The sequence below is a fragment of the Brienomyrus brachyistius genome, chromosome 8, assembly GCF_023856365.1.
Source record: "Brienomyrus brachyistius isolate T26 chromosome 8, BBRACH_0.4, whole genome shotgun sequence".
Classification (NCBI taxonomy): Eukaryota; Metazoa; Chordata; class Actinopteri; order Osteoglossiformes; family Mormyridae; genus Brienomyrus; species Brienomyrus brachyistius.
In genome coordinates, this window is record NC_064540.1 from 12148898 (window position 1) to 12174011 (window position 25114).

At 46.6% G+C, this 25114-nt stretch overlaps 1 protein-coding gene across 1 annotated transcript; it reads right to left on the reverse strand.

Annotated features, from left to right (window-relative positions):
• Positions 1–2534: 2534 nt before the first annotated feature.
• Positions 2535–24779, reverse strand: LOC125747525 (G-protein coupled receptor 22-like). The gene is given in 3 exon segments (XM_049022860.1): positions 2535–5131; positions 5133–6103; positions 24395–24779. Coding segments are annotated over 2 exon segments (1473 nt in total). The 5' UTR covers positions 5997–6103; positions 24395–24779; the 3' UTR covers positions 2535–4522.
• Positions 24780–25114: the final 335 nt, after the last annotated feature.

Sequence of the window (25114 nt, forward strand, 5' to 3'; positions counted from 1 at the left end):
CAGGAGTCCCAGGGAACTGCTCTCCCACTCATAACGCTGTATAGTATTCATCAAGACACAGACTTTCCTGCAGGCTTGTTCTACAGCATAACCACCGTACGGTTTTCTAAAGGTAAGATTATCCTTGCAATCATTTATTAACACTTCAAAAAATTAAATTAATTTCTCCAGCTATATTCGGATTTTAATCTGACTGTGACATGACCTTGGGAGAATGCATGCATCGTTATTACAACTGGCTTGAAGCTAGAGCTTTCTTTTAAAAAGCAGGACAGCTGGCTTAAATGCAGTTTAATCAGCCCTGATGTAGGCCCTCTCATCCCAGGAATCCCCGTGTGACAGCAACAGGGCTGTTCAGTATGCTGGCCTCGTGCGGCAATGGCTGATTGAAGTCACAGCGAGAGACATGGGCCTCGCCTTTCTCAGGACCTCCCTCAAGCAATGAGATCTCTGGACTGGACACTCTGCCCTTCTCATGCTGATTCACCCACGGATCTGGATGATCATTCAGTCGCTATTTATAGCATTGATGGCATGTGGGCTCCACATTAATGTTTCAGAAGGTATTGGCATCAGTACAAGGCCTCATCAAACACCTGATATTGAAATAAGGGTGACATCCACCTCATGGTCTTCCTGCCATGATGATCATTCCCAGTTGTCATAAAAAATGACCGCATCCCAGTGGTTCTTTTCGGTTTGGACTGTTTCTTCCGATTCTCCTTCTTATTGAGATTGGTTTCTTATTCTGTGGAAAGGCACGTGTTTAGTTTTATCTGAATCCAAGGCTAATACTGGATATTTATATATAATATGCTGCACCATTAATGTTTTTCCACAGCTGAATAATGCAGAAGGTTTGATCGCATGGTGGAGAGAAGAAAAATTAAAGGAAAGAAAAGAGAGAGAGAGAGAGAAGGCTTTTGGCATTACAAAGCATTACAGAATTGCTTTATGAAAAAGGACACCTTATGTCCTTTTTCATTAATTACATACATTTTTTTCTTATGATACAGTTCGTATTCACTTTGTTTTTCATCATCATCAGTCACAATGTATTACTGAAGTGCTAAAGACTGTGATGAACAAGTTAATGAGGAACCTCTGGCAAGAACTACAGGGTCTGGGCAGGGCCTCAAAATTCAGTAATCAAGGAGCTAAAGGGGAAATTTGAGGTGTGTGTGTGTGTGTGTGGGACAGGGGGGTCGGCTAGAGTCCAAGAATGACTCTTAGCTGAACCTTTTGTCCTCTGATTTGCAGACTTAAGAGGAAGTACCCCCCCCTGTGATTTGCATAGCCCTTCGCTTGTCACATGACACCACAGAAAACTTTCTCAAATAGCAGCAGTTAGGTCTGTGTCAGGGCAGACTGCCAAGCGAGCTGTACTGTATCCACGGTTTAATAGGCAACTCTGACTCCCGCAGAAATCACCACTCACCCATTATGATGTCCTATGTCCATTCATAATTCACAGGGTTAGTGCTTCTTCTGCCCTGACCTAGACCTGAACCAGGAACCATTGGCTCATCAGGCTAATGGTCTCACAACTTAGCAATTTCTGCCCATTTCTGAGACTCAATCTATACTGTTTAGCATATCTATACTACATCTATGTTAAAAGCTGCATGCGTGGGTGGAGCCTGGATGCTCTGCCCACATTGTGTGAGAATCTCAGCTCCCTTCTGCAGTCCAAAGACATGCATATGGAAAACTGGCTTTTCTACGCTGCCTGTAGGGTGTGACTGTGTGTGAATATGTGTGCCCTGCAGCGGACTGGCATCCCATGTGGGCAGTATCCCTGCCTCTGGGGTAGGTGCTAAGAACATGGATGGATGAAGAGAGAAGGGACCAATGTTATAGCATTATCTGTGTAATGTTCATAATCCTGAAATATTTGCAAATGGAAATTGTGCATTTATCAGGTATTTTGTATAAACGGTACCTCTGTACCTGGTTATTTATAATATATAACGTTATTTAACACCAAGCACGAAAACATTTCAAATGTATAATAGCAAACACCTACTTGATTTATATGTATGAATACTAAAACCAAAATATGAATTTTAAAAGCGGCTTTAGTGTTTTTCTTTTATAATTCAGAATTTCCAACTAGACAGCTTTTATTATAATTTTTGTCTTTCTGTTACTGGTGCACCGTAATGGTTGTGTAGGAGGTCCTTTTGTGGCCTCGCTGCGCTATGCACTCTGAACATCATGCTCCCCCCGCTACTGCCCACTCATGTGACAGATCCACACGCTCCCAGTGCTGCTGTTTTACCCCCAAGCCAGAGAGAGAGCGAGAGAGAGAGAGTGCTGCAATCGCAGTGATCTCCTGCGGCCTGGCACGGGCTCACTGCAGCCGACGCCACAACAGAATCGGTATTTTAACCAAGCCGGAGGCTGGATCACCCCCAAACAGAGACTCTGCGACAGTGAGAGCAGCCGCACTGCCGATTGCGATGCGGGTGTGTGTGCAGGCATTAGGGATGTGGCAAGGACCAGCAAAACACAGCTGAAATAGTAAAATTTAATAATAGACTGTATCTCCTCTATAAATACCATAAAATAACACAATATAAATTTTATACATTTATAGCCACAAATTTGCATGTAGATGTAGTAAGTGCACATATATCAACACAAATACACCAGACGCACATGTCTGACAGTTGAACCCATTCACAGTGAAGACACTTCCCTTGTTGTATGGAAGGTTCCTCTCGGGCCAGTGATGCCCTGCCCACCCCAAACCCATCACTGAAGTCTGTTCTTTGATTCCTTAATGTAAGCATGTGATGAGCACTGTAGTGCCTGGATGCCGGGCTTTGTTCGGGGGGGGGGGGGGGGGGGGGGGTGCCTTCAAAGATGAAAGGGTCCAGGCCAGGGGTTCTTCTAGAGTTTCGTCTTGATCACAAACTTCTCAACAGCCAAGCACAGGATTTTAAGTACATATCATTTTCTCACCTTATGTACAGTGTTTCAAAGAGCAAATGATACGTAGCAACTAATCTGACCATTTTTTTTCCTTTTGGTAATTAAAATCACAAAGATATATAGTGTACAGACCGCTGTCCCTTGGACAAACAATTACAAAATTACCAGATTGATCAAAATCATTCAACCCTCTAAAAGGTGGTTACATTGAGCTGACATGTAAATTTCACAAAGCAGCTCAGAAAATTTCACTGTACCAGCAAACTTTTTTTTTATTATTATTGTGATATGGGTATTAATTCAGCATTATCTCACATATCTAGTGCACCTTCTAAAGCTTTTAGAACTGGATTGACCAATTGTGATAATTCTGTTTGGACATATATAACTCTGGAACAATTGTACCATTTTAACAAAACTATTTCCATGCACAATTTTCATCTGTAATTACATTTGATTCTGCTAAATATATAATAAGAGATTTCTACTTAGTTAATCTGCTAATCTGCTGTTAGCTTCTCGTCTTCTCCATATTTTTCCTAAAACGGTGACTGTGAAAAGTAATCATTAGGGCAATAGCATTTACCACCACAGCACAAAAAACAGTGGAGTAACACTGAGCTATTTCAAGTTAGTATTTTTAAGTATTTCTTCACTTTAGGCCCTAATTTTCCTATTAACATTGTGTGTTGGAAACTAAAGCAGAGATACTGGCAGAAGTTATTTCACGATATTCCTTCCTAACATATTCAGCTTCCAGAGATAATGGGTCGATATCGCTTCAGAATGGTGCCTTACAAATGTCCCCCACTGTGATTTAAAGAACATGAACATGATTTCTTATTTATGAGGTTCTGTGAGATACGTTTGGGTTCCTGCTGTCTATATTGCTCTATCCCCTTTCAAATGCTCTGCACTTTGTACTCTTGAATAAAAATTACCAGCGATAGCAACCGTCAATCAAGAGTGTAAAAAGAGTTTATATGAGAAACCGAATGCACTTCTCACATTCTGTAGTCTGTCCTACCAACCAGACCTGCACATCAGATAACAAATGCACACTTCCCTGTGTCATCCAGACCCTTAAACAGGTGTCCATGTGTGTGATCATACATGCGTTGCTGGTGCTGCACATTTGTGACTTGAGTAGGTCGATTTATTGTCTAATGTAATATATCCTGTGCATGGATCGCTATAGCTGCTGTCTCTACCTGAAGAATACTAAGCATGTTTTCAGGGAGAGTGGGAATTCATTGGCAAACCTGTAGATCCTGCGGATCTCGGGCAGGATCGTGAGGAACTACCACACTCACCTACTCACTCAGGACACCGGTGTGGGGCGTAAACTTTCTGTCCTAAAAGTAAAAACGAAATGCTGTACATAAATCCGTAACCGATGTTACTCGTAAACTGCTTTGGATTTTATTGGAAGATTTACAGACCCTGACTCAGCTGTGATGTATCAGCTGTCGGATGTTTCGTCCCTGAAGCGCACGCACGTGAGGGCAAGCACGCGCACCGGAAGCACAGATGTACGGACGCAGGATGCGCGGACATGACGGCGCTGCCACGGCGGCGTGCCCTCTCACTCGCGCACTGCCTCCGTGAGGCAGCGGTCCGTGGCGTCGCTGCCCTCCTGCCGTTGCTTACGCCCTTTGCGAGGCTCCACCCATGAGTTATGGATGACGGTGCCGCTGGGGGCGGGGTCCACCTGCAACAGCGACACGACGCGCTTCTTGACCCGGGTGCGCAGGGCGCGGCGCAGCTTCTGCCGTGTGAAGGCGTACAGCAGCGGGTGGAAGATGGTGGTGCCGTAGGCGGCGGCCAGAAAGCAGAGGCGGAGGCGCACCAGGTGCTGGCTGGGACCCAGGCTCAGGATGAGTACATTCACCACCGAGATGGGTGCCCAGCAACCCAGAAAGGTGGAAATGATGATGAGCGACATGCGGAAGACACGCCGCTGCCGCTCTCGCCGGTCCCGGTGTCGGCGGACGGCCCGTCGCAGCGCGATGATGGCCGATACGGAAGCGTGCACCCCCATGGGTGTCGGGATGGGGCCAGATGCGCCGTCGCCCGCAGTTCCATCAGCTGCCACTAGGGGCGCCGAGGACATGGGTGGAGGTGAGGTGGCCGTTGGCGTGGGGGAGGGAATAAGAGGAGGCTGCGAGAGGTGCTGACCCTGGCTGGAAGACTCCGGCCTCCCCCTGTCTCTCTCCCCCCGCTGTCGAACCCTTCCGCCTTCGGCGCAGACGGCGCCCCCTGCAGCCCAAGCTGCGAGGACGCTGACCCTTGCGAAGGTGGGAGCTGATGCGGATGTTGAGAGCCCGTAGAATCTTGGAGTAGGTGACCAGCATGACTACTACTGCAGTGAAGAAAATGGGAACCTCCAGCAGCAGGTGGTAGTAGCCAGTCAGCTCCACGGCTGGGTAGCCAGGCCCTCCCACGCACAGTAGCGTCCGATTACGCCAGGCCTGCTCGCCCTCGTCCGACAGCCCCGAGAGGAATTCCACCTCAAGGAAGGGCACAAAGAACACGGCGAGCGAGATGGCCCACACCGTGGTGAGCAGAAGGGCGGCCCGGCGGGGCGTCAGCAGCCTGTTGGCCGGCCGCACGGAGATGTCATAGCGGTCCACGCTGATGACCAGTACGTTGATGGCTGTGGCCACACTGGCAAAAGTGACACAGGCCTCATGGAAGCAGCAGAGCAGTGCCAGGTCACGGCCCAGTGGGAGCAGGACCACCACCACTGTCAGCGGCAGGCAGAGCACACACACGATGACGTCAAGGACATGCAGGTTCACCGTCACCATGTTGCTGACCGAGTCAACGAGGTTGGACTGGGCGCAGTAGAGAACCAGCACTGTCAGGTTGCTGCTGAAGCCCAGGATGAGTTCCAGCATGAGGAAGCTGGTGAGCGAAGCCTGGAAGCTGACTGGGTATGGCAGGTACCAGCCCGAATCCAGGCCCGCCCCAGCCGAGCCCTCTGGGCCTTCCTCCCCGGCCAACCTGGCCAGCCCATCGCTGGTTTCCGGATGCTGGCCGTAACTGTCGGTCTCCATGGTCGGTTCCTGCTTCCCTCAAGCATAGCAGGGCCCATAAACGCTGGCCCCCATAGCCCAAGCCTTCTCACCGGTCACCTGACAGGGGCGGCACTTCCGTGGTGGTCCTGCAGGTGTCCAGGGAAAGAGAGAGAGAGAGACAGGAAGTGATGCGAGTTACAGCTACAAAAGGGGGTCAGCACTGGGTAGACAGGCAGAAAGAGGGGGTAATGGAGTGAGTCATAAGGACCCGACCACTGGAGGGGGAGAAGCCAGTTGATAGAATATATATGATCATGGGGTTTTGCTAGGGCTTGAGAAAGCCCCAAAAAATGCCGGAACAGTTTGCATCGGCTTCTCTGTGTCCTAGCAGCATCGCACTGCGTCAAACCAGCTGTCTCCCACTCTCAGGAAGAAAAAAGGAGATGCCTCTACCGCAGCAAAACTGGTGAGGAGCACGTGGTTACATTCAGCCAAAGCTCTCTGATATTGTCTCAGCACTGCCCCCCAGTGATGACAAAAAGGAGCTAATGTAATTTTTTATATACACTTGATGTGGCCATAGATGGTAGAAAGTACAGTAAGTTGTTTGTTTTTTATTTAAGTCATTTCGTTCCCACGAGGGAGACAAATCGCAGGAACACAATCAGAGTTTCGGCAGACAACCTTCACACAAAAGCCCACCTGGTGCCCCAGCAAATTTTAACAGATAAGGGTTCTGTGTCAAAGCTACTGCATGGTAGGGCAAAGGGAGAACGGATTCTTGTGTTTTCCTGTGTAACAGGGACAAAGGCCCCCGGTGGCTTATTAAAAGTGTCATTGCGGAAGTATTGAAAGCACCTGTTCCAAAGCCAAGGGCCACCAGCCCCCAGCTCCTAAGGAGATGTACAGCTCTGTAATTACAGTTCCCATGTGTGGCCTCGCTCTCACCTTCTCCTTGGTCTCCAGGAGACCAAGCAGTTCCAACCAGCTGCATGAATGTAGCACGACATCCCTGTCCTACCACAGCCTCACTATCACTTTGCTCATTCAGATGGAGGTATACTGGTAGCTTGCTAGGTAGTGCTGTGCCTCACACCTCCAGGGCTGTGCGTTTGGCCCCTCCCCCTGACTCGGTCTGTGTGCTATATGCTTGCATTCTCAGTTCCTGTGCTCCACTTTCGTGCATTTAGGTGAACTGGTATCTCCAAATTGTCCACAGTGTATGTGTCTCCATGTATGAACAAGGTGTCCCCTCTAAAGCATCCCGTCCACGGTGTCCCCTACAGGGTGTCCCCTCCAAAGCATCCCGTCCACGGTGTCCCCTACAGGGTGTCCCATCCACGGTGTCCCCCACAGGGTGTCCCCTCCAGGTGGTCGCTTCCAAGGCAGGTGGGAGTCTCCTGACTTTTCCCCTTTGCTTCCTGGCTTACTGTACCTCTGCACTTAACAAGTAGTTTTGGAAGATGGGCGTGATCAGCACATGCAAAAACTATTTCCTTATGAGTATGGTTGGGTGAAAATGTGGATGAGACAAATATCAGGGAAACATCAATATTATTAAGACATCATAAGGGTTAATGCACAAGGAGCCATGCATTCTACATTCTTAACGCTCAATGTTATCTACTCGTTTGTGCCCAAAGTACCTAAATCTTCATTTTTATGAACAGAAAACATTTATTAGTAAAACTGCTTTACTGCTATGATTTGCCTGGCTGTCACTAAATGTACGGTTATAGAAAATCAATCGACACCCTTCTGACCAATATTATTATTATTATTATTATTATTATTATTATTGCCAACCTTTTTGGCTCCATCGTGGGAGGTGTCCACAGATGGAGTCGCCTATCACCGGCCTGGACGTTTTGTGTGCCATCACACTGACTCGCTGAGCACCTTGTCGGCAAACGCCTGCTTGCCCGCTTGGGGCGGGCCTTTGCCAGCGGCTCAGCGAATATCGCCCATGCAGCCGACCGCGATGCAGAGAAAATAGGTTTTTCTCTGTAAAGACAGATGGGTTGGAAAGGGGGCCGGCGAGCGGCCGGGCAGGACGTGAGCACGTCCCGTACTGTGTCAGTATGCCTCAGAGCGACCTCATTCCTGCTCGTGATGCTTCTCTCTGCACCCTCCTGCTCCTGAAGGAGATATCTGGGCCTGTATTCACAGAGGGGCCAAGTGGCCAGACAGGAAGAACAGCCATGTTTATGAAGCGCTCATGACATACCCGTGTGATCCACAAACGCATGCTATCAGCCGCAGGCAGGGCCATGGCGGTCCGGTCGCTGTAGCAGTGGCTAGTGCTGACCCCGACCATTACGGCAGCCCTCTGCTCCGGGCAGATCCATGCCATCACACCGGCTCACTGCTGCCGCACCCTGCTTTACACATTATTGCTTTCCCATTCATTGCCATATTTTACACTGTAAGCCATTTGCCTAGGTCATCTTTCTAGTTACCTATAACTCATTTCACTGCATGCCCTCCATAACTAACAGAAATATATTACATTTCCTTGACCAGCTGCTGTTAAAGAGGGAAAATGCATGCTTTCTCAGAATCTCTATTAGATCCATCCAACGACACCATACAAAATTGTTATTCAAATCCTGATTCAATCTTCAAATCTTGATTATTTTATCATTACAAATAATTAGGGGTATGATTAGGACAGAATGCCAGTCCGTCACAGGGTTTATACAGACGTCCACTACAGGCAATTCTCATATGATAGTTTAAGTACACAAGAAAGGAAAAACATTCCTCAAAAAGAGAAAAGTGGGATTCAAACCCCCAACGCTGGCAAACCCCACGCTAACCCCCCCCTCCCCCGCCCCAAAAAAGCTCATATGAGCAAATGAATTCATACTGAAACTCACAAACTCATAATAAACTCAAAGCAAAAGGCCCCCACTAAATAGCACCGTAGCACATAGACAATTGGAATGGAGTCCAGTGACTGGGAATTTTTGTGTTGGTTCATTCCACCTATCACTGATTCATGATATTGAAATTTATGTGTTCTGCTCTTTCACAAGCACAGTAACTGCGACCAGACACTGAGTTCTCCAATGCACATATCCAAGTTTTATTTTTATTGTCTCTTTAACTTTCGAGTTTCCCCTCCTGCGGTCGACCTTTTTCCTGGCTTTGCCCACCTCCTGTACATTTTCATCCACACTAACCCCATGATTCTGCACTTCCATCTCTGTCACACCTCCCAAACTGGAATGATCCCCACAGTCACCATAAATGTTTTACTTATGCAATCCTGCTCGGAAAGGATCCAGGCAAATTCGTTAACAATCCGCCGTCATTTCAGGCAGCTGTTAAGTGTAATGACCTGTAGTCAGATCTCCTTGGAAGATTTCAGTTTTAGTTCCGGCTAAACTTGAAAAGGCACCTAAGTTAGCATTCCCATCAAATCTAAAAAAGTTAGGAATAGAAAATGATGAAACAAATGTGAAACAGCCCTTAGTGCCAGCGCACCCAGACAGCACGTCTACGTGGGTCAGATCCCAAGCAAACACTGTCGCGCAAACGGCAAACTCCACACGCAAATTGGAGCTACATTTAAATTCTACAATCCAGGTTTTATGAAGTGGCATCTTTACCTGCTGAGTGAGTGCACTCCCCACCGGCCCACCAGAAATTTATTCATGACCGACTGTCAATCTTAATTAATTTACGCATCAGTTCATATTCACCTTCCCTTGCTGCACTGAAGATAAATGATGGGAAAAAACACTCATAATGAGAACTTGGCTCAGCAGACCTTGGAAATAAAGAGTGGCATTAATCTTCAGAAAATTAACCAAATTTAATCAGCGGTGCGCTGGCTTGCTTGTGTTTGCTAATACTGCGAATAAACAGGGACGTCTTAGCATTTCGTCGCTGCTGACTATATTAGTGCGTAAACGCACTTCTGCCACAAGACAAAGTACCAGAAAAGCATCATATAGCTGACAATCAAAGCATAGAGTACGTGAGCGTGGTAACAATGAGGCCACAGCTGACTCGCGGAACTGGTGACACTGCAGCCAGAGGGTACATATGACTATATGTACAGGCGTGTTAAAATCAGTTGTTCAAAGGATGGGCCATTTACTGTAGCTGTGACAGAAGCCACCTCTTATCCACCAAATATAATCAGTTATAGCAAATATCACACTCTAACAATAAGCGCGGAGATCAGTGGCTATAAGAGTCACTGCAGTCATCTCATCAATCAGCGAGTGAGCATGAAAAGCTGTCAGAGGCTCAATATGTTAGGCAATCAGTCAGTCCATAACGAGTCAGGACAGAGATCGGTCAGTTTCAGTGAATCGATATCTTAGCAAGTGTTTGTGTACCATCTGGTGTATCAGTCTGTTGCGATGTGACTCATCCATCTTCCAAAGGCTAATCGGGTACAGAATGGGGTGCCAGTCCAACACCGGGCACATCAGTTCACCTGACTGTCTGTGGACTGCGGCAGGAAAGACAGGAAAACTCCACATATCAGCCAACAAATGAACTCTTACATTGGTATAATAGTCTTAGGGTTGAAGCAACAGAGACCTACTATAGATACTAGGGACGGTAAGATTCACTGATTCGCATTGGTGCACCAGCATAAAAATTCATAATGCAATTTCCCCCATTAAAACAGTGTTCACCAGACACGATTTGGGATGAACATGGAATGCATTGTCTAACATCTTTCCATCGGTAAAACCCTTTATTATTTAGAAATGCAACCAACAATTTAGATTGATTCCCCTCTCTAAACTCTTCCTGTATCTGTACCATATTGAATTGCATAGCATCGTAGTCTTTTGCATGGCATCGTGTGGAATCGCACTGCATCGCAATAGGACTGAATCAGATGGCATCCCATTAATAGTTGCTACATATGTATCTTTAATGTATTGGATGGTAGACAGTGCACTGAGATGTGCATCTCATCGGCCTCAGTCAGCTCTGCACCCAAGACTCACTCACTAGTTCAGTTGTTCTACTACTATGGCGATAAAAGTGATTTGATTTTTATCTGTGATGGAGATCAGCATCTCTGATATTCTCTATTTTGCATTGATCAAAGTGCCCTTGTGTCAGTTATTCTGCACATTTTAGGACCATAAAAACCCCTCAGATTCCCAGCTGCTCTGTCAGATACTGTTCCGCTACTGACTGTTACGTCTCTGGGTCCGTTTTTCCTACGACTCACACCCGGCTCTGCATTTTGCACGGGCGAGGTCCATCTTTTCATAAAACAGCGGCAGGGCGTGTCAGACCCGTGGGAGGCAGAGGAGGGAGGCGCGGATGGCGGAGGAGGTGGTGAAAATCACAGAAATGGTTTTTTGATGCATCAGATGCAGGCAATGGGGAGTTAGAGGGGGGGAGTGTGGAGAGAGATGCGGAGAAAGAGGCTCTCATTCAGTCACAGAGCATCTTAATGCACAGTGGTGCTACCCTCACCGGCAGAAATGCGAATAGCAGAAGGCGGGTGGATGAGAGGGGCATAAGCTGAAAGGAAAGGCAGAGAGTGAGGGGGAAAGGGGGAGAGAAGGAGAAAGATGTAGCTGAGAGCCTGGGGCGGGGGGTGGCACGGATGCTGCGGTCCGATGCTCAGCTCATTACGAAGAGATTTCCAGCTGGCAGCGATCGTGAGCCGCCTGCCTGATTGCTGCCCGGCTCGGCCTGCCCAGGGAGGGGGGGGCAGGGCACGGGATTGGGGGTGGGAGAAACTGCTGAGTGGTGGAAAATGAGGCCCCCTTGCCTCACCTGACTCCTGAGACACACTGTGGAGACTCACCGCCAAGGTGTGGTGCAGGTGCCAGGCCGTCCCTTGCTTGCCAACATCACCCAGCTGGTATATTTAGCAGCCCCACAAGGGGGGGGGCGGGGGGGGGCATGAAGACAGTCACCCTGGGCTAGCGGCCTGAGGCTCGCTTACTTCCTCCAAACTCCTTCACTTCCTCCCTAGAGGTCCTGCAGTGGCTCTGCACTGTCACCACAGAACCTACCCCCCCCACAGTCCCGAAAAGCTGACGGAGCTCTTCCGATGGACCGCAGTGTTCAGGGGGGGCCCCTTCGCACGCCTGTTGAGATTCTGCTCTCTCAAGGTTTTGAAATCCAGACCTCTGGCCTCAGGTGCTCTTTCCTCTTTGACTGTCAATATTTCAGCCTAAGATGCTGATCGTGCAGCGTCACTTTCAAGAAAGTGCATTTCTGACAGACTGGCTTCAGCATTCAGGGGCAGGGAGGCCTGCTGCTGTGCACTGGCTATAGCAGCATGTAACCCCAAAGTACATTAGAAGCGCAAAAATATAAAGTGAGTTATTTTCATCTGCAAAGCAAGTATTGATGGAAAGTGACCCTGAAACTTATCCATAGAAGCACAGGCCACGGGACAAGCTATGTCCCGGACAAGGTGCCAGGCCATCACAGGGTGGAATAAGAGCAAAGGAGACATTGATCCATCTATACCACATATCTGTGGACTGTGCGAGGAAAAGAGAAACACACAGACACACACACAGGTTTGTAATTATATATTTGTGGGGACTCGCCATTCATTTCTATAGGGAAAACTCTAATCCCAACATGATGACCTTAACCCCTACCCAGCCCTAACCTTAACCAAATATGAGACTTTTGACAATTATACTTTTTTGATTGCATTCACAGATCTTTGTGGGGATTTGACAAATGGTCCCCACAACGTCAAAATAACAGGTTTTTATCACATTGCGGAAGACATTTGGTACTCACAATGTAATATAAACCTAATACACACACACACACACACACTCGTGCAGAGAAGGGTTATGAAGGACTGTCACAACCATGAAGTTCTACGTACTGAACTACTGATTCCATAATGCAATATTATTATTCAGTGCTGAAATTATGACACAATTCTGCCTCTACAATGTGATGTAATGAGATAATGACATGCTTTTGCCCAAAGGATTGCAGCCAAAGAAGTGTAAGACCCCACCATGGCCTGAGAGGAGTGCGGCTTCACAGCAGAGCAGTGCAGGGTCCTACGGGGAGGCCAGCCGTCTGGTCCACTAATGTGGGTCCGTGAGTGACGGCTGTGATTCAGGAGAGGCCACCTGCCAGTTAGCAAAGTCATTACAAAGGTAAAGAAAATGTATGAACTGACGTGGGTGAGATTGGGGTCTTACAGAGGCTGGGGTGCATGCTTGAAGCCTGGGGGGGGGCTTCTCTTAGAACAGGGTGGCTGTTCTCCCCGACACCTACACAGTCATCCTGCAGATGTCCACATCAAAGCCAAGAAAGTAGCACTCAGTTTCATACCCATCCCTGGCACGATTACAAAGAGAAGCAGGTGTATTTTGGGCTTTTGTAATCGGAAGACAAAAGGCACCTGCAGGATGTTGTACTGTGGTGTCATGCGGTATCCAAGACCGGCTCACAGTAATGGGAGACTGGGAGGCCTGAGTGACCGGGCCGCTAATCCGACATGACCTTCAGTTACCCTCTGGCAAGGCCTCAGCTGGCCAATGAATCGCATCTCTGGCTGATCCAGGTCCCACTCAGACAATGTTTTCTTCCCCACGGCAGCATTTCTGATGCACATCTAGCTGCGGAGCAGAGCGGCGGCCATCTGGAATGACCGCACCATGTGATCCGGGTGACTCAATCCCCTAAGCCCCTCCCCGCTTAATGCGGACGGGCCGCAGATGAAACAGCGTGCTCCTGCCTGCCTCGATGCGAAACCCAGGTGCGGCAGCCCTAGCGTTCTGCTCCTAATTAACTCCCTCGTTAGTGGAGGCAGCCCACCGGGGAGCCCAGCGGCTGTAGCTAATTGCAAAGTCTGCTCCTTATTGTGAGCGGCTACCAGAGAGGAGAACGGCGTCACCCCGTCGAGCCTGTCGTGATCTCCTCCAGGAGCTACGTGTGGGGCCAACGCGCAGCTACGAAGTGGGTACGACCAGGCGCTCGACACGGAGCATGCTGAGCCGCAAGCTGCCACTCGACACGCCACTCACCGAGCAACTAGCTGCGACTACGGGAAGTCAACAGCGGATCTTCAACGCACACGCAGAGCCGCTAACCAACACTTACCACCGAGAATAGAGCTACCAAGGACGTATACTTAAATCACTACCCAGTACTCATTTATAGTACTCATAGAGTCAGTAGTCAGTACTTATAACAGAGAAAATATTCCCAAACAAACACTTTGGGAGGCCTCTTCCACCTGAAATAAAAATCATGGAGACTGGAAATTACAGGCTTTAAAAGTATATCTGCAGATCCCCATTACAGATTTTTGAAAACCCTTGAGTTTATAGTAAAACATGCAGTGTTAGTAATATGGGTTCTTTATGAAAGAGTACTTGCTGTGTTCAAAACTAACACATGAGTGCCTTTACTACCATTTCCAGTAAGGATGTTGATATTTGAAAGCTGTAGGACAGTCACACTGCCCTCTGTAAAGACCCTGGAGGTAACTTGATGAAGCCTAGCGGACTGGCACACAAGAATAACTGGCTTTAGAAGTAGGTTGGGGTCAGTACCCCGACAGGGATAAAGGGTTATATCCCACCGGAGTGAGATAGGGAAGCCATACGTCTGATGGTGAAGCACAGGAGCTATCAGCATTCTGTAGTAAGAGATCCATCCACATGCCGTTTGTGTGGAATGACTCCCTTTTAACAGTGGGTGGGATAAGCGTGGTCGCCTGGGCCCTACAACTATAATGACGAAAAACGTTTTATGTAAATTCTTCTGTTGGACTTCTTTAGCCAAAGCATATGTTCACTGGTTTGGTTGCTCTGAAATGCATAACTGTGCATACAGGGGCTGCAGTGGGGAGCTCAGCACTGCTGAGCGGTGGGTCTGAATTTAGCCCTCTTGTGTCTCCTGGGTCGCATCACCTTTGTCCCACACAGCTGGCTTTAAATTGCCTCTAGTGTTCGTTTGCCAGTGACCGGAAGATGTTGCTCCACCCTGTGTCATTAGGCTACAGATTTAGTCTGTCATTTAGTTCATCTGCAATACAGATACTTTTAGCGAGATGAACACTTGCTCTCACCATGCTGATTAACTGACCAGAATTACCCTGAAATGAAATTGGGAGGAAGCAAAAGACTCCCAGACCAGTAAAATCGAGACGGTGACGCAATTCCTGACTCCATGTCAGATGTAGCATCTCGTAACCTTGTTTGCCAGATGGACGCCACTCCATTCAGCAGACAGATGAGAAATGGAGGGGCATGTGTAGAACGTGACCTTTGTGAGAAGGGTTTGCTGCAAAACAAGCAGCTGTCTGCGGCAGAACTAATAAAATGTTAGAAAATAAATTGATGAAAGATGCAATGGCAGTATAGTTAGTCAGGAAACCTGTTTTTGAAAGGGAATTGAGTACAGTCACCATAGAACAATATTTCATCCATTCATCCATCCATTCTACACCTGGGTGGAGGTTGCAGTGGCAGCAGTCTGAGCAGATATACCCAGACCTCCTTGTCCTGCGTCTGCCTCGGGGTTCACCATGCCTGAAGCACATCCCTGGGCAGGAATCCACCTACCTGAGCAGGTAACCACCTCAGCTGCCTCCTTTCTATGGGGAAATCTATCCTTTTCCACTTGGGAACCATGGCCTCATATGAGGAGGTGCTGATCCTCTTCCCAGTTGCTTTACACTCTGAAGTCGTAACTCATCCTCCGGGCCCTTACTTAAGGATTGGGATCACCACCCCAGTCTGGCAATCCAGCGGCACTGTCCCCAACCTCCATGTCAGCTAGCAGAGCCCAACAACATCCAGAGTCTTCAGGGTGACTCTCATCCACCTCAGGGGTATCTGCTTTATGCTTCAAGCATACCTACACTATATGTTCCATCTCGGTGATCAGTTGACAGCTCAGCTCCCCTATTCACCCATATGTCCAAGACATATGATCACAGATCTGACGATACAATTAAAAAATCAGTCATGGAGCTGTGGCCTAGGGCGCTCTGGTGCCAGGTACACTTGCAAACACCCCTATGCTCAAGAATGGCATTTTGTATAGACAATCTGCACAGAACTCCAATAACAGAGAGCCGCTCATGTGCAGATCAGGCAGGCCATTCCTCCCGATCGCACCCTTCAAAGGTCACTGTTACCCATGTGAGCGTTAAAGTCCCCCCAGTAGAACTATGGTTGGAGTCCCCAAAGAGGACACCCTTCCAGCGCCGCATCCAAGGTCTCCAAGTAGTCCGGAAACCCTGAGCTGGTGTTCAATGCACAAGCACAGACAACAGTCAGAGCTGTCTGATCACACACCATAGATCTGTTTGCCTTTGGAGACCCTGCTAAGGGAAACAGCCCCCGATAACACAGCTCCTATGATCACAGAGACACACAAACCCCTCCGCGACGATAAGGTGACAGTATATAATTATAATGCAAAATATTAGGTAAAAAAGTAAATAACATGGAAATATATTATCTTCCAAGACACCCACGTTCATTCCATTGGCTAAAACAATTATACTCTGAGCTTGTGGGCTACACTAGCCCTGTGCACCCAGCTGCAGCTGATGTCGGATAAAGATCTCGAGTGGGATTAATGTTAGTGAAGAAATTTAGCAAGTCAGCCAGTCAACGTGTAAATAGAGCACTTTCCACCGGGCCAGAAATGAGGTTGTTAGCTCTAGGGTCCGCGGTGGGTTCCAGCCTCTGTTCGATGCTCAGATGGGTGTGAAAGAGGCGTCCTTTGAGGCTCCAAGTAAGAAACGTCAAGGATCGATAGCTGAATTTTCAGGGTCGCCTTATACCATACCCAAGCACGATTACGCCCCCACCCCTCCCCCGCTGGTCAATGCTCACCTTGCACATAACGATCCAGGCCCGAGCACACTCTTGTCATCACCTTGCAACTTTTTCTGATGAAGAAAACCGATGAAGAGAATTCATGATTAATTCATGTTCTTATTTTGTGGCTTATTCGGAGTTGTTTTTGGCACAATGACACAAGGTCCTCTTATGGATTTATTGAGTAAAGCTATGGAGCAACTTTTATTTAACCATACTGCACATATAAGAAGATATTTTACTAAATATCTTAGAGTCTTTATCTGTTACATCCAGTTTTTTCTAGATACTCTTGTCAGCCCAAGTGTCCAGCAAACACTACACCTCTGCTGTAGACCAAAGTGATCCCTCTGCACACCAGACCTGATCCATTCCAGGTCCAGTACATGTATCATGTTCATGTGCACATGCGTGTGCCAGCGGCATCACTAACGTCATGTCTGTGTTGGGTGCTCAGGCACGGTTGGCTCACCACTGTCAGGCAGGACGACATGCCAGCACTAGACACAAAGGCTGAACCACTAAAAGAGCCTCTATGTCCAGGCCCTTCCGTCGCCATTAATAGCGTCTATTTACACACTTTATTAAGACTGTTTCAAACTACAAGTGGCAAGAGGACAAAATACAATAATTACAGAATTTTAGCTCTTTAGACACTGTATATAGAATGAAACTATTACAATATTCAAACATGGTCAAATTATCTACTTCCTAATCGCATAATAATAGTAAAGTGCTTCTTCATTAAAACTTGCTCGCAGACTCTGTTGTTCACCCTGAATGCAATCAAACTCAATTTAAACTCAAACAGAGCTTCACTAACGGTAGACAAATGCCCCGTGTCTTAATTTAGCTTGATTCCACAAGCTCTGCAGCTATGACTGTAAACACTCCAAAATAATCAATGAATTACATATTTTTAAGTGAAAACTAAAATATTGTTAAAGGGAGCAAAATTCTAAATGAAGCATGGGGAATCTGCTAATTGAAATGGCTTTTGGGCCGTGAGTAGAAGGGTACAATGTCACTCACTGCCCCATGAAATGATACTACTGCAAAAAGCCACAATTGCACAGAGCAGCACTTACTGTATGCATTGCTAAAGCCTTACACTCTCCTCCTGTGCTTCTCCTGCTGTCCTTATCTCTCCAACAGGCAGGCATATTTTTTTGGAGGTTAATCCAAGAACCACAAAACAGAAGAGTTGCTATGGAGCCTTTTATCCCTCAAGTCTTAAGCAAATCTCACATCCGCCATTCATAGAGACAGAGGCTCAAGTCTAAGGTCTGAAGGGTGCGTTTTTGTGTTAAATCACTAGTCTAGGGGTTTTAAGTAAAGTCTCACTGCCCTGCATTGTTTGAAGCTGAAAATAAAAACTACAATAGGTTTAGTCATCTTTGAACAGACTTATGTTAACTCGTGTGAGTAATCGCATTTTCCTCTGCACTCCTCTGCAATCAAACCAAATATTATTGAGGCAGCTTGTGTTCAAAATTCACACACATTCTCTGTTTTTAAATGTAAACCAAGGTGGTTCCGGCTTAGCCTACTTCGGTGGGTCGCATCAAACCGATTTCTGAATGTTGTACTCTCTGGAAAAGGATCAAACGAGCATCATTACTGTACCATTATGTGCATAGTGGAGTGAGTCTATCTGTCTTCCACCTGCTTATCCAGGACTGCCCAGGCAAGGCAGCACAGGGATCGAGGCAGGGGTGCATTCTGGGCATGGCGCCACACGCTAATAACACTGCAGGTTACAGAAACACCAATTCGTTTCTCTGTTGTCGGACATTTCTCAAGGGGAGGATACCTATGCAAGACACTGAGAACATGCAAACTTCACACATTGATTCATTTCTATGGGAAAAACTCAAATCCCAACACGACAGCCTTAACCCCTACCCAGCCCTAACCTTAACCATAAGTAACCAAACAAAATACAAGACTTTTGACATTTTACTTACAACATATAAGATTGTATTTTATATATATGTTATATATAAATGATGTCAAAATTGTGATCTATGCAAACCCACACACACACAAACACATACACACATGTACAAAATGTGGACTGTCCGAGGACCAGGTGTAGATCCACTGACTTAGGGTATTTTTACATCGAATAACTAAGTGCTGTAACACTTTTTCGTCCGCTGACTTAAATGGATCTAAGTGCTGTCCTTCCATTAACCAGGCTTATTCCCAAAGCTGGCAGCTTTTTGTGTAAGAGAAAGGTTTCCTTGCCTGTGATATAAATCGGTCCCCGGCTACCTGTAACGTGAGGATCCCTTCTCACCTTGTTGATTCCCCGCGTGGCTTTATGCCCTGGGATTGTGTTCCTCCTTAGCAGCCTTTGATTGGGACTTAAAGGATTTAGTGCTGATAATCTATCCCTGAACCGGGAGTCGGTCAGGTGGCTGGCTGCTGACCTCACCGCATGCAGTGATATCCTTTCCGAGAGCCGAGCCCGGCACTGCGCCGCCTTCAGCAGGACGCACAGGGGCGTCAATGTCGTCCCGCTCGGACGGAGGGCATCGCCTTGACCTTTCTTTCTGAAACTGTGTGCTTACTGCAGCTTTACCGTGTTTTCTTGCTTTCCTCCAGGGAGAGCTGATATCTCAAACTGCTCTTTTCATGGCTGGTTTCTTCTTCAACAATTGATGCAAGATAAAAAAATAAATAAAATCCTTTTATCCACCCTGTTATTCTGCCCATAACTCTATGCTGATTCCTGTGGCCCGATATGAAAGGTGCCCGCTAATGTGTTGAAGGACTTTTCTAATATGTCCAATTCATATTATAAAGAAATTTATTATTATAAATTTTATAATTTATAAAATTATTATTATATAGAATGCACGCTCTCTTATACAGAACAATAAATCTTTTTGAGAAACTAGGGTCTGACAGTCCCCAGAGATTAAGGGTCTTGTTGAAGGGCCCAAGAGCGAAATCACTCAGCCAACCCCCAGATTAGAACCAGCAACCACCTGCATTCAGGCACCAAATCAGAACCCACGCAGCCAGACCCAGGAAGCAGGTGGGGAGCAGGGGGAGCTGTAAGCTCTGCATATGTGGCTCTGCATTAAACAGTGCACTAAATGAAAAAAGAATTATTAATATTTTGACCACGAGAACTGTACATGTTGTCAGTCCATCTGAAACACTCTAAGGTCTTGCAGCAACGATCCCTTCCCCAGCAAAACAAATGCCCACAAGAGCTGAACTTGGACATGGACTCAAAGAACTTAATATGAATCTCTAATTTGACCCAGGAGTTTGCTGGCTAGAACACTGGCTCTGAATCACACCATGGCCTGCAAGTGAACCCTGGAAACTGATTACCGAATTCTGCTCCTTGCATAATTGCCCACACTCCACTGTTAGACATTTGTTCTCGATTCTGCAGGAGTTTTACTTAAATGCCTGAACCTCAGGTCAAGGAATAATTCCTTATTTTATCCATTGCATATATCCAGAAGCAGAATCCATAGCACACAGTTTGGCTCACTAACATATATCTTCTTGAGGCTTTGTACACCCTCAAACGCCCACAGCCTATGATGTAGCTTCTCTCCTACAACTGCTGTGGGAACATGAGACTGATGGCCATGACTTTCAAACTGTAGCTCTGCATGTTCAGGAGGGTGTTGGATCCCAACCAACACTGAAGTGGGTGGGATCAGAAGGGGGGGGGGGTCAGGGAACATGCTTCCAAGTTACCAAAGAAATATGTATAAGCAAGCAGGCAAAACTAAAGAAAACAGAGACTGAATGGCAGTATTAATACATTGCATTGCATATACTATTCAGGCAGCTGGACGACACTTTTCACCTGAACCCAATTCACAGCTTATGGTCTTGCTCATGCATAAAACTGCATATCATACTGCATCCATTCAAAATGCCCCAAGGTGCAGAATATTCCAGACACGGTGTCAGCTCCTAAATTTCTTCACCACCTGCTGCCTCTGCTGTGTCAGGTGTGCTGAGCAGACTTCTGTTAGATGTAGGCCACCAGTAGACGGAGAGAGCAGCGGAGGGTGGGGGAGAGGGTGTTCAGTGAGCAGAGAAACACTCCCCTTAAGCCCATACATTTACTGCATTTACTCATTCATCACCGGCCCCCGCCTGCTCCCGTCATCTCGACTCGGGGCTAATAAGTCACACTGCAACAGCGCGACTCAGCAAAATGCTGGGTGAACACAGAGCTGGGACACGGCTCGACATTATGACTAGGGGGGGCATTGTGATGCTGAAATAACAACAACCCATCAGTGGGCATGACCTTCCACCAGAACACATGGCCCCCCACAGCGCGGATTTGCAAGGATTTACAGTACAAAAGATAACACTCTGACATACAAGTGGCAGAGAGCAGAGGGAGAGAGAACCCCATCGATATGCTACATTCCGTTACATGCAACATGACATCCGTGGATGAGATCCTGGATCACGCAGACATACACCTACACACAAGCTGAAAGACTCCCCATGCACTTCAACTCCTACTGTACAGCGGGAGGCACACATACTTTATACACATTTATTTACTTAGCAGGCATTTTTGTCCAAAACACCATACAAGTGTGGATTAGAGCACAGCCAGGTCCTGGTGTTATGGGCCTGGCACCAGGGCCCAATGGTGAAATCATAGTGACAGATTTGAACCAATGACCTTCCGGTCACAGGACGCCAACCCTTGGGTCACACCTGTGAATCCCTGAAGAGATAAACTGGAGAGGAACCGGTTCCTCAGTGATTAACTTGCTCAGCATGTAGATGTGCTCACAGCTGGTAATGGCCAGCAGACACAAACTACACTGACTCTGTGTGTCACTCCCAATAAGGGCATGAGCACAGGAGCCTTCAGTGCCAAGAAAAACAGTGAATTCGGAAGACAGTTATAAAATTGAATGAATACGGGGGGGAAAAAAATCTTTCACTTTCATGGAGAGCTGGGAAATTAGCGTTAGCTCCATAGCTACTGGAGAATGCGTTGTGTTTAACACTGCCCCCTTGTGGCAGACACAGCAGCTCACCCAAGAAGGCATGCACAAAAATGACACCAACCAAACACTGAACCCGAAGGCTATTTACTACGACCCACTGGCATAATAAACGTAATTAACAAAAATCTGTGAATGCTACACAATGAGCATTACAGATACAGAGACGACCCTCAATAAGCATTCATCAATAAAAACATACAAATGAAGGTCTTCAGAATACACCAATACACGCCAAACTACAGCCCTTGTTAACAGTGAGTAACTATCAGTAATTAACTAGAATGATACAGCCTTACATAGCTAATCGATCACTTCGTCACACCTATAACCTCTGACCTTTGTTTATTATGCTGCGGTCAAGCTTTCGGTCAAGCAGCCACATCTGAAAGTACTTCTCGCGACACTGAAACTGGTCACTGCCATTCACAAGCAACATATAACCATGACTGTAATGACAAGTTCTTCGCCATATACAAGATATTCCTCGTTAATAAGATCCACCGGAGCTTGCTATCCATTCCACTGTGATTGCACTATTGAGACCATAACCCGATTTTATTCCCTGTCTATATTCGCTGCTGCATCTTCCTGGTTTTATGGAGAAATCCATAAGGCATTGAACCATGGAGAAATACTGCTGTCAGCATTAAGAGACGGGGAGGGAGGTGAGGATGGCCGGAGGGATGGGAAAAGAACAGAAGGTAAAGGAATGAGGGGCTGAGACGGCGGATGTATGAAAACGAGACGGACATGAAACACAATAGCGATGGCACAGGAGTGAAGTGAGGTTTTAAGCCTAGCAAGACAAAGTTACTGAGTACTGTTTATTCTGAGCAGAAATATCGCGGCCCAGTGAATGGGAGGTACTGGACAGCTTGTTTTGTCATGACGCATGTAACCGTGCACTTTAATAATTTAAGGGAGCATTACAGCTGGGACGCACGCGGCACTCAAAAGAGGGGGTATCAGGAGGCTGAATTGGAAGCTATTTAGTCATAATAATGAACGCACACATCTACAGAAGGAGGCAATTACAGCACAATTAATCCCATTCATCCGGTGCGGGTCGATCCCGGCTGTGGGGGTCGCGGCGGTAATTAAGGTGTTTCTGCTGGTCAAAGGGGTGCCCTCAGCTTATTGTGAGCCCCACAAAACGGGGCGGTGCCAGCCCGGGTTTGCACAGCAGATCACTGGGACTCAATCTGAAGCCTTTCATCAGCATCCCGTTCTCATCTCTTAATTCTCACACCACCTCTCACCTCCATGCCTATCTCACTCTCACCATTCCCTCTTTTCTCACCTGCCCCCTTGAATTTATTTCAATCTACCTTTTCACTTCTCCCTGTCTTTTCCATTGTGTCTTTCCCTTTGTCATTCTACTTTTTCCGATTTCATCTTTTTGCTCCCTAATAGCGTCATCAGTCTGCAATGAAAACGTCATAATGCAACATTTTATTATTGCCACTAAAATCAAACTTTTCCCAATCATTTTTCTTTGTAAATCTTCAGTGTTTACTCCCAGCCAAATTTGAACATGTAGTTACACATTTAAATGGATTAGTGCCATTGTTAGTACTAATAGTGAGGAAATTCATCCGTTAGCATTTGTGTCAAGGAATAATATGATCGTTTTTTAAAATCCTGAACACGAAACGGAAGCGTTTTCATTAGGTAGTTCATAGACTAGCATTTTCATATATGCATATTTAAACACAAAAATAAATGCTCGTTTGAAAAGTGAGGATGTTTTCCCTATAGTCAGATCACTTGAGATGGCATCCGATAACAGGAAATCCCGAGAGAGGTCCGGGGAGAATACGAAGAGATTTCCGGTGCCTGCAACTTGCTTTATGGATAACCGCGTTCATCCAGCTGCAGCATTTAAAGTACTGCTCTATTGTCGTCGGAGAGAATAAATCATACTGCTTTCATTCCAGACGAGGCAAAGTCGATGGATATTATGATTGACTGAAAAGAAAAGGTATGGGATAAAGACATAAACTTGATAGAAATGTATTAATGTCAATAAGAGTGATATTAATACGCGTCATAATAAACAATGCACGACAGCATGCTCACAGATACATTTTTCCAGGCTGTCCCAAGCCCAGACTTTCGCAAGACACGCGATTACATGGCAGACCGACGTACAGTTTACTGCAGAATACAGCTAAACTGCCCGGTACACTGATCCACAACCATCAACAGTTGGACCAGATCATAAATAACTACAGAGTACTATTACCCCAAATCCCTCAATCTTCTGAATCTGGAATTTGTGCTTGATTTTTTTTTTTACAACTAATTATTGGTGGAAGAATTGCCTGATTCCGGGCTAGAGGGACCATTGACACTTGACAAGCATTGCTCTCCAAATGCTGCACCAGACACTTCAATATAAAACATGATCATTATAATCATATAATAAACTTAACAAAATAAACTGACAAGTTTCCGACAAAATGAAATTATTGCAAATGGGAATCAGTTTTCAGATTTAAGTGTTCATAGTGCTTGCTTGAATTGCAAGAACTGATTTAGCACTTAAACAACGCGTTATAAGGCATGAATATTCACGCCGTATGAAACATATTTAACTCACGTCCACGGGGCAGTAGCAGAAGAACGGCGCTACATCCTACTGCAGGTGTCCGCTTGTCGCTTGTCGCCTGTCGCTGCTCAGTTGACAGTCCCTCCGTAGTAAATATCGGGACAGCCTTCCCTCAGTGAAATGCGCTGTCCGTGACCAGAATTGCACTCCCGTGTTCCCGTGTCTAATGCATATGCCTCTGGAGGAAGAGGATAACCCCCTTCGGTTCAAAGAACTAAACACCGTCTTTATATTTAAAACCGCATGCAAGAGTTTGTGCGCAAAATCCAAGGTCCCATGCGTGTACAACTGTCTAGAAAAGCAATACAACATTGACCAAATATAGAGTGATGATAACATGCATTAGAGCGGGTACCGGTCGTAGCCAGTGAAGGGTAAAAGGCGCTCCTTCCCTTGTCCAATACGAACACTATCTGCAGGCTGCGAGGGAGGGAGTGTCGCGCGAGGGGGATCGACTGTTTGAGTGGAAAGGAGCAGAGAGGAGGTGGCAAGCGATGCAAGGACGAGCAAGACGCCTCAAGGGTGAACGTGGAACGTGGGCTTTCGGAGCATTTATCCGAAATGAGCTAATTTCACTCGGGATATTCATCATCATTAATGTCTTGAAAGAGACATAAGAATAGGATATGAGAGTTTCACATTTTGCAATTACCGAAGAATACCTCTCGCACATCCACTTATCGTATTAGCCATGCAGTCTTAAACCTCGTC